At 30.8% G+C, this 10,790-nt stretch overlaps 1 protein-coding gene across 1 annotated transcript in view; it reads left to right on the top strand.

Annotated features, from left to right (window-relative positions):
• LOC106472383 (cyclin-dependent kinase 14-like) overlaps positions 1-10,546 on the top strand; it is a 34,610-nt gene extending 24,064 nt beyond the window's left edge. The window contains exons 11-14 of the mRNA XM_013933027.2: positions 1,013-1,110; positions 2,556-2,646; positions 3,709-3,836; positions 5,430-10,546. Of these exons, the coding sequence (XP_013788481.2) occupies positions 1,013-1,110; positions 2,556-2,646; positions 3,709-3,806 (287 nt within the window). The 3' untranslated portion in view covers positions 3,807-3,836; positions 5,430-10,546. The remainder of the gene's footprint in view (positions 1-1,012; positions 1,111-2,555; positions 2,647-3,708; positions 3,837-5,429) is intronic.
• Positions 10,547-10,790: the final 244 nt, after the last annotated feature.

Below are 10,790 nucleotides of genomic sequence, written 5' to 3'. Positions count from 1 at the left end.
GTTGAGTGTAACTAATGCAACACATTCGTGAAATGGCCCTGAAATTGCATGTCTCTCATGAAACAATACGTAAACATGGAATATGGGAAAACTCCATAAAGAACGTGTGTGGGTGCCTCACGAACTCTCTGATGATCATCGTTTCCAACATGTGAACATTGCTTCGTCTCTTCTGGCGCGTAATGCGCGTGAACCATTTTTGGACAGAATTGTCACCGGTTATGAAAAATGGATTCTCTATGCGAATATTAAACACCAAAAACAATGGCTCAGTTCTCGACAAAAACCACTTCTGACCCCAAAACCTGGATTCTATCCGCAGAAAGTGATATGCTTTGCATTTGGCGGGACATCAAAGGAGTAATTGATTTCGAACTCCTCAATCCACAGTGAACTGTCAATGCAGAGGTCTATAGTCAGCAACTACTATGTTTAAATTAAGCCCTTAATCAGAAACGCCCTTCACTCGTCAATCAGAAAGGTGTTCTTCTTCTCCACGATAATGCACGTCCACATGTGGCACGTTTGATGCAACACAAGATTATGGAGTTGGGTTGGGAAGTTCTCCCCCACCCACAATATTCTCCAGATATGGCATCATCAGATTACCATCTTTTTCGTTCGCTGTAACACCATCTTAATGAGAAAACATATGCAAATGTGGAAGGTGTTAAAGAGGACATGGACATGTTTTTTGCTTCAAAGCCAAGTGATTTCTTTCATCAGGGTATTAACAATCTGATTGTACGACTGAAAAGTATCATCGATAAGAATGGAGACTATTTCATTTAATAAATGTTTTGTTTTGATATATAAGTTGTTCTGGTTTTGTCATCTAAAAAATGCGACATTAATTTCTTGACGACCTAATTGTACATGCTAGATAGCTTTGAAAATAAAATTATTTTATAACAAAATCAAATCTTTATTTAAACTAATCAATCATCTGTTAACCATATTGTCTGAGCAAAATTTAGCTAATGGTGAGTTTTCTACTATTTTTTTTTTTTAGGGACATATGGAAACTACAGAAAGCAGCCCCTTTCAAAACCATTCCCAAAACTTCTTAATGTTCCTCATGCAGAGTCAATTGCTTCACAGTTTCTTCAGGTAATAAACACTGCACCTTTATTTCTCGTCTTGAGTTTGTTTAGATAAGTTTATTACTGTAACAAAGCTTACAACCTTGTTTTGGCTTAAAGATTTTTTTTCTTGTTGTTACAAATAATAAACTGTCAGTCTTCCTTTTCACATTTTGATGTAGATTCATCATTCTTTCACTGTTCACATTTTGATGTAGATTCATCATTCTTTCTCTCTCCCCATTTTTATGCAGTACTTTTTATCATTCTTTCTCTCTCCCCATTTTTATACAGTACTTTTTATCATTGTCTCTCTCTTCACATTTTTATACAGTACTTTTATCATTGTCTCTCTCTCCCCATTTTTGTATAGTACTTTTTATCATTGTCTCTCTCTCTCCACATTTTTATGCAGTACTTTTTATCATTGTCTCACTCTCCACATTTTTATGCAGTAGTTTTCCTCACTGTCTTCCTCTCCATGTTTTCTTGCAGTAGTTTCATCGTTGTCTTTACCCATTCATGTTCTTATGCTGTAGCTTTCTTCATTGTCTTTCTGTCTGTACATTTTTATGCAGTAGTTTTCCTCACTGTCTTTCTCTCCATGTTTTCTTGCAGTAGTTTCATCGTTGTCTTTACCCATTCATGTTCTTATGCTGTAGCTTTCTTCATTGTCTTTCTGTCTGTACATTTTTATGCAACACTTTAATCATACTGTCTTTCTTTACATATTTATTTTGTAGTTTTCATCATATTTCTATCCATACTTTTTCTTTATTATTTTCCCCTTCAAGAGCTGAGTAAGTTCAGTACACAACAAGGAGAAAAATATCTTCTTAAAAACGTAGCAATGAAAAGACTAGCATTTAAACATGTACAATACTGATTGGAGTAACTTAGACGTTTACTGTAATGTAGAAACAACCATAAACTCCAGAAAGAGATTATATTTATTTCCCTCGTTTCTACTTCTTCAGACCAGTCTTCTTACACTGCTTCACTATCAGTTACTAACAGATTATACATATTTAAATTTGTTCTATAGAATAGTGGAGTGTAGGAAACAAGGTCACATGGATGATATTATTTACATTGACACAAAATAAAAGTACAAAACTACTACAATTTCAAACGACATGAATGGAGGTGTGCAGCCTAAATTTGCATTGAAATTCATTTGAATATTGGTGTAAAAATAGATACAGACATGAAATAAATTTAAAACAGTTATTAAAAATGTTCACTTAAATAGAGGAGAAATAAACAAAAATCCACAATTGTAATGCCAGTCTCATGTCTTGATTAATTTGTGACTTCAATTTTGCAATCAGTAAAGCTTCTTTTTGTATTCTACAAGTCACTTTATAAATAACATTTTTTGCTGTGCATTTATTTCACAATATGATTAAGTGTGTGTGTGTGTGTGTGTATAATTAAATGAATTGATTTTTTTTTTCATGTACAATTTTATAGCTACAACCACACAAGAGAATATCAGCCACAGAGGCCTTAAGTCATGAATTTTTTCAAGAACTTCCTCGGAAAATTTATGAGTTGCCAGCCCGTAAGTTCGTTTTTCTTTTTTTGGTTCCAACAGAAGTGACTAGATGTCTTCTGCTTCAAGATCCCATTAAAATATTTGATAAAGATACCCATTTTTCATATTTGTGTAAAATTTCAAACATAATGAACAAAACTACACTCCAATAACATCTAAATTTACCTGGATATATATTTAAGCTCTGATATTTTGTTTTTGCTTTAGCTAGATTATGACTATAATTTATTTATTTTTTTAACATTGAGAAAAATACAGTTTTTGTACTTATCATCAAAAGTGTTTCAAAGTTTTATGGCAACATAATAAAGTGTTTTTTTTGTCTTTTTTTCATTTCTTGAAATAAATTGTATCTGTAACTTGATTGCAAAACAAATTTATTTGAAGTATGAAGCATAATAAGTGAACTAGTTCAGTTTAAGGTATAATATTATTTACTATAATTAAACATACTTTAAATTGGGATATAACTATAAACATATCACTAAGTTGCAGTATTTTATCTTAGATGATAACTATTTATATCAGTTACTTAGCAATAGCCCCAAACCCTAAAGATATAGAAGATATAAATCCGGTCTGAAATTATTTGTATATGACTGTAGGGATATGCATGTATAATTCATTTACTTGGTTCTTAAAGAATGTTCCGGATTGAAATATACCACTTACGTTATAAAACTATTACCATCAGATGTATTTATATTTACCATATATTGAAAATCAGTGTTAAGCCTTTCTTAAAGGGAGATTGACCTTTTTACTTTTTGTGCATATAACAGGTTGCCTTTGGATATGGTGGATGAAGTTGATTTAAGGGAGTTTAAGAGAAAACTTGATAAATGTATATATATATATATGATAAGGGCTGGTTTTGAAGTGTGTTTTTTTAAGGGTTTAGTTTAATTTAGTGGACCAAAAGATCTCTTGTTCTTTTATTTTATGTTATGTTACAAACTGAAAAAGTAAGGAAAAACATTGTATTAAGTTAGTAATAAATAAATATTTGTATTTAGTCTTTCATGTAAATATAAACAAAGTTAGTTTTTTTTTTCCCAAATCTTATAGAGTCATCAATCTACAATGTCCCTGGATGTAAGCTTAGTTCGGAGACCTACAACCACCCTATGTCTGTGATCAAAGCAGCTGCTAAGCTTCGACGCTAGTTTTTCTATTTTCTGGATATCTGTGATATGGTATATATATTCCAGTTTCACTATTTTATAATCTAGATTAAAGTAATTTATACATCATAAATACTAATACTTTCAACATTCTTTTTACAATCTGATATTGTTTTGAAGTGTTGCTGTTGAATTATTTCCCAATCTAATTCACATCTCGTGTAGGAAACATTAATATTTTCAAGATTATTCTATTAAAAATCGATCAAGACACTGATATAGTCAAGGATGTTTCATTGTAGTAATTTATTGTAAATTAGGTATATGTTTAAAATATAGCTTTTAAAAATATTATAAAACCTATTTTATCAGTGGTTTTTAAATACCAATTTCTTATATATATATATATATATGTGTGTGTGTGTGTGTGACCCACTGTAATAAAATTTTAATGAAATAAAAATTTAGTAAGCGAATTTGTGACACTATCTATTAAAAAGTAATGTTGTAGAAATATATTTTCTACCAAAATACAATTTCAAAATAAAATATGTGCTGAATCCATTTGTATTCTAATATATCAAAATTTCAGGTGGCTATTACAAATGTCATTTTGGCACTAGATGACTTTCAAACATTCCTGTAATGTTTTCTTCCAAAATTTCAGGTGGCTATTACAAATGTCATTTTGGCACTAGATGACTTTCAAACATTCCTGTAATGTTTTCTTCCAAGATTTGTAGGTGTATTAATGTATGGGATTGCTGAGATTAGTCTCAAACTCCATATTTTTCACATGTGCTACTTTCAGCTTGAAATTTCCAAAAGTTCTTTATGTAATTATTATACGATGTAGTAACATAGAACGGTTGACATTCAGACCTGATCAATTAATTGTAGCAAACTTTAAAGGCACCCTTAGAGAACTGCATGGAGTGGTGGAGTGAGGTATGATGTTCAACATTCAGACCTGATCAATTAATTGTACCAATCTTTAAAGGCACCCTTAGAGAACTCCATGGAGTGGTGGAGTGAGGTATGATGTTCAACATTCATACCTGATCAATTAATTGTAGCAAACTTTAAAGGCACCCTTAGAGAACTCCATGGAGTGGTGGAGTGAGGTATGATGTTCAACATTCATACCTGATCCCCCCCTCCCCAGAGAGCCTCTGCCTGCTTTTTATACCTATGATTTTCTCCTATCTCAACCAAATTTGGCATGCAGCCTTAGAGCTTCCCATGCATTGAATGAGTACATCAGCTAATTTTATTTGTAGCTTTTTATATTAGCATAAAATAAATAAACCTATAATCAGTTAATATAATTCTAGTAAAAACAACTTGTAAAATTGTTGTTTATTAAATGTATACTTGAAATTATGTTTTTATTTTCATTGTTCAGGCTTCCTTACGTGTAAAAACTTCAAATTGAAACACAGAACCGTCAGTATATGGATAGTTGCAATTTCTTTAGACTTTTTTTATGTATAAATTATAATTTGTGATTAAAAAGTGTTTTTTCCTTTCTAATTCCCACTCATAAATGGCAAAATGCAAAGAGAAAATGTGTAATATTTTTCATTTCTGTTGATTTTCCAAAGCAATTTAAATCATGTTGATTAGTTTGTATATTTGTGCTTTTCTCTTGTTTTGTTTTTAAAGGGAAACTTCAGCAAAGCTAAGGTGATACTAAGCATTTCTTCTGGGAATGATGGATGGGCTCTTACTGTTGGTCATGGAAGTTTGCTCATTATCTCTGTCATAGAAATTACATCTTGATCTGAACATCTACATAGCAGCCTACCAGCTCTTAACCTGGATAACCATTGCACCTCTTGGCAAACTGTTCATGGGTGTTCATTAACTTGTTTCTTCTGGTCTGCATAAACTTAGGATTGTGGACACCTCACCAATACAGCAGTGGTACCAACCAGGATTGTCGACACCTCACCAATACAGCAGTGGTACCAACCAGGATTGTGGACACCTCACCAATACAGCAGTGGTACCAACCAGGATTGTGGACATGTCATCAATACAGCAGTGGTATCAACCAGGATTGTGGACATGTCATCAATACAGCAGTGGTATCAACCAGGATTGTGGACGTGTCACCAATACAGCAATGGTACCAACTAGGATTGTAGACACATCACAAGTAACGCAGTGGTACCAACCAGGATTGGGACACATCACCAGTAAAGCAGTGGTACCAACCAGGATTGTGGACACATCACCAGTAAAGCAGTGGTACCAACCAGGATTGTGAACACATCACCAGTAAAGCAGTGGTACCAACCACATTTTTTTGCACTTTCCTAATGCAGATTGGAGGAAACAAAATCATGTATACATAGTTGTAGGTTTATGAGCATCAAGGGTTTTATCACATTGATTTTGTTAAATTGGTTTTGTGGCTATGTTTTTGGTGTGGAACTTTACATCTGGTTTATGTGCCATGGTTTAGTGATTTTAACTGAACAATTTGTATACATTCTAGTGAAACACCAGAATTTTAAATACACATATACATCATAAAATATGAACTGTTGACTGATAGCTTGAGTCTTTACACTAAATGAATAGTTTTAACATGAGTATGTCATGATCTTTAATGTCCTGCTGCTGAAATTCTACAACTTGTTTTGTACAATATTCATAACTATTTATTATGAGGTATAGCATTACATTTGTTGCTGTGCAGATACTTACAAGTATGCAAAACCATGAATGATCTTAACTGATAAAATGACATAGTGAAAAAGGAAAGGTTGAGTAGATACCCTTTATAGTTGTTATTAGATTAATGGGGATATACTTTCAATCTGTTTTTATAAATAATGGACTCAACATATTTTTCCTATCCAATGACACTACATGCCCGGTTTATGTCAGTCTTACAGTAAGTGTTTAGACAACAGGTAAAATTATAATAGAAAAAAAAAAGTCCCACAGAGTTATGATGAAGAAGAAGAAAATATTAATGTTTGTTTTACTGGTTAGAAAATTATGTTATTATATATTAAGGTGGCTTGTACAGTTGTAAAGCAAGCTTGCTTATTCAGCAATAGACTGATTTCATCTTAGACTGCTCTTGTATATGTGTAGAATGATTGATTCAACAGTAATAGACCTAAAAGAATAACTTATTTAAACTGTTGGACAATTGTACAGGATGATTGTTTTAACAGTAGACAACTGAGTTTAGTTTAAGTTAGCGACAATAGTTTTACAGAAAGATGACTTAAGGTGACACATACACATACCTGCCTGGTTGTACTCACAGTGTTTTGTTTAACATCTCACTTATTGATGAAGATATCTCAATAAAATGGGCAGTTTGACAGAAAAAAAAAGACAGGCTTTTTTTTTAGTGTAGCTTTTGTCTAAATACATTAAGAAATAAGTGGTGAACTTTCATTTTAAATGTACTTTTGTTTTTTATAAAAGGCAGCAATTGAGCTTACTATTAACAAGCTTTTGTTAATTAGTTTAAAACTACTCCTAAATGCTTACTAGTTTTCAGTAGTGGTAAAAATAAAGTGTTAATTGAAATGTTTAAAATGCTATTGTAATACATATATATTTCAGTATTTTGATGACCATGAAATGATTTTGAAGCAAGATATTACGTTTTCCATATTTCATATTATAACTTTACTACCATAGTACCATAAATTTTGGGATATCTCTAAGCTAGTTAATATAATCTTGTTAATAGCAAGGTCAGTTGCTGATTTTTTTTTAAGTTAGAATTAACATTCACCACTTATTTATTATTGGATTTTTTTAAAAAAAGTTTAGCTTTTTTTTTTCTGTCAAGTTGTCAACTTTTATTGACATATTCCAAAACATTACAAGTACACCTTGGGCAGTTGTATGTTTGCCACTTTAGACAGTAATAGACTAATGTTGAGTTAATTTGATGGTGCAATTGTATAGGAAGATGTCTTTAACAGCAGTAGGATAATTTTGACTTAATTTGGTGGTACAGTTGTATAGAAAGATGGCTTTAATATACTGATTATGGTTTCATATGAGTATCATAGCTAGAATATAACCAATAAATCTCATTGAATTTTCTAAATAGTTTTCACTTGGCTGGTGATGTAGTTTTAAACCAACTATTTTTGAAGGTGATTGTTTTCTTTTTAGTGACTCCTTTTGGGAAATTAGATCCCAGTAGTGAACAGGTTAAATGCACCAATTCTGTTTTTAAACCAGATCTGGTGTTCTTATGAACTCAGAACTTATTGGACATGTTATTATATAAACAAATCTGAGTTTTGTATAACATCAGTAGTGTTCTGTTAGTAATAATCAGTAAAGAATATTGTCCTTTATTAACAACAGATGGCGCTTTATTACGTTTGTTGATTTATTATCTCCCAATTTACCATTTTTAAATTTTCCAGAACAAGTTCTCTTTCTTCAGACAATAATGGCTAGGAAGTACCACATGTTTATTTATTTATCCTGTATATACTGAGTCCAGAAATGGTTTAATTGGTCTAAAATATTCTGGCAAAATCTCTGATTTATATAAAGTGAGAATTATTAACTTATGAAGATAGATAATTTTAATTATTAATAATGCAAAATATAACTTGTTTCTCATACAAACCTTAATATCCTTTTACTAAGTGTTGTCAATTAAACATTAGACTTTACCTTACAAACGAAATTAAATAATTATGTTTTAATGTTGGGATCACACTTTCAGCAAATTTTGTGCAATGGATAAGATCATTTGATATATATAAAAGATTTCTGAAAGAGTTGATTAAGAAAATTTCTCTACCCTTTTACTTGCCTGCTTAAGTATACTTAATGTATTCTGATATTATAATTGTTGTTGTTATAGTTTAATGTATGGAAAAAATGCTTTCATAATGTTTTGTTCATATAAAGTTGCCAAAAAATGCAGCATTTAATTAAACATTATTATGAATAGCTCAACACAAACATTATGTCATTTTAACTTAAGAGCAAAATGTGAGCTAGTCTTGCCATGAATAATTTATAATTATACAAGTTGAAATCTCTTATCATTTCATATATTATTGCAACATTCAATTAAACAAATTCCAGTTGAAATGCAACAACTAGAAATCTCAAATGTCAGTAATACGCCCTTTAAATTCTCGTAATACAGAAAGATTGTCAAGTGTTAAGTTCATAACAATTGTGTAATAAATAATCAAGCACCATGTCTTGGCTCAGATGAGAAATAATATATATATATAAGCATATTTTAATTATTCCAGATTTAGACAAAACTCAAATAGTGGATAATGAACCTTACTGCTGGTCTTAGTTTGAAACAGGCTAGGGTTAATGATGTAGTTATCTTGGTTCAAAATGTGCAGTGACTTATGGAAATGTTATTCCTAGTGGTGCTTACTTGGCCATGGCTGTTTATATACTGCTCTTCCAAGTTCAGGTTTCAAATGTGCAATTACCCTGTTAAGTGGGTATTCCTGGTGTCAATCAAAAATGGCCAATGAAATAGGTTTTCTTTGTTTTGCTTTCAAGTTAAGATTGCTCTGCAGCTATGATTTGGGAGAAAATTTGATGTCCTACTTCATATCATCAAAATACCTGAAAACTAAGTATTGAGCTACAAAGATTGCTTTGTATTTGTTATCTCCATATATTGTAACTATTGCTTTATCTTCTTTTTATGAAAAATAACCATACATGATGATGTGTTACTCGTAAAGTTTCATGCAAGTTATTTTAAAGTTTTTTGTTGTTTTTTTATGTGCCAAGCTGAGGTTGTACAGTCATCATTTCAACACGTTCACTTGATAGGTTAAAATTTTAAAAATACTTTTATTTTTTTCATCAGTATCTGAGGAGTGATCACACTTAGATCAACATTAAGTCATCACATCTACAGAAGTTATTTTGTTAGCATAATTTTAGATTTAATGTTAATCATGTGCTTGTTTTTTCCAGATTTCCTCTTTGCTTATAAGCTCAGAATCTCTTTATTTTGTTAAAAGATATTCATAAAATCTAAAATATTGCATGCAGTTTATGAGGGAACACTAAATTATTGTTTGTTGTATTTTTTATTTTTTTGCTGTTTCATTTTTATTACTTAGATGTCACAATAGATTATTTATACTTTCTGAAAGGATTACTTTTAGTAATATATGTATGTGTTAGTAGTATGATCTTTTAGTGGGTTTAGTTTTGTAGATAAAAAATTCAGTTTTAGTTTGCAAATAAGGTGATTTTGTTACTATAAGCTTAAAGTATTTATGTGGAGAGCTTGAACTCAGAGTGGTCATTGTAACCCGAATAAATGGGAAATTAGTTCCATAATATATAAATGTTCCAGGGGTAGAAAGTCTGTAAAGTAGCCTGTTTATAATGTTTAAAAAAATTAGGCTAGAAATTGCTTGGCCATATATTTATCTTATCTTTTCATATGTGAAACAGTTTAAATGGTTTTAGTATAACATATTTTTTAAAATCATGTCATTCACTTATCAGGGGAATTGATGACATACTAAACATAATTTTTGTATGGTCTTCATATGAGATATGAAGATGGTATAACTGAATATATAATGAATCTTTTTCTATGTCAAACTTGTTATTATGGAGAAAAGATCTCAATGTCGTGTAATAATCAAATAACTTTTTTTGTTGTTGTTATAGTGAGATTTGAAGATTATTTCTTTGTATCAGCATGCAGTTATGTTACACAAAAAATACCTTCATGTTTACTTAATTTTACAGTAAAGTGTTGAATAACTTAAAAAAAGTAAAACTAACAATGTTGATATAAACTTTGGAACTAAGAACTATATGTATATTTCATGTTAACAGGATTTGTTAAATTATATAAAAGTACAGTTGCTATGTAATTTCTGAGCTCTATTGAATATTCAGCACAGTGCAAGATACAATTTTATAAAAATTCCAAGTACCAAACAGAAAGTTAAATTTATGGGCGCTATTGTAAAATGGTTACAAAATGTTTCACTTTTGTACACTTCATCTACTACG

This window comes from Limulus polyphemus, unplaced genomic scaffold (assembly GCF_000517525.1).
Source record: "Limulus polyphemus unplaced genomic scaffold, Limulus_polyphemus-2.1.2 Scaffold5289, whole genome shotgun sequence".
Lineage (NCBI taxonomy): Eukaryota > Metazoa > Arthropoda > Merostomata > Xiphosura > Limulidae > Limulus > Limulus polyphemus.
Note: the sequence above shows the minus strand (reverse complement) of the source record. Positions and strands in the feature narration are given on the sequence as shown.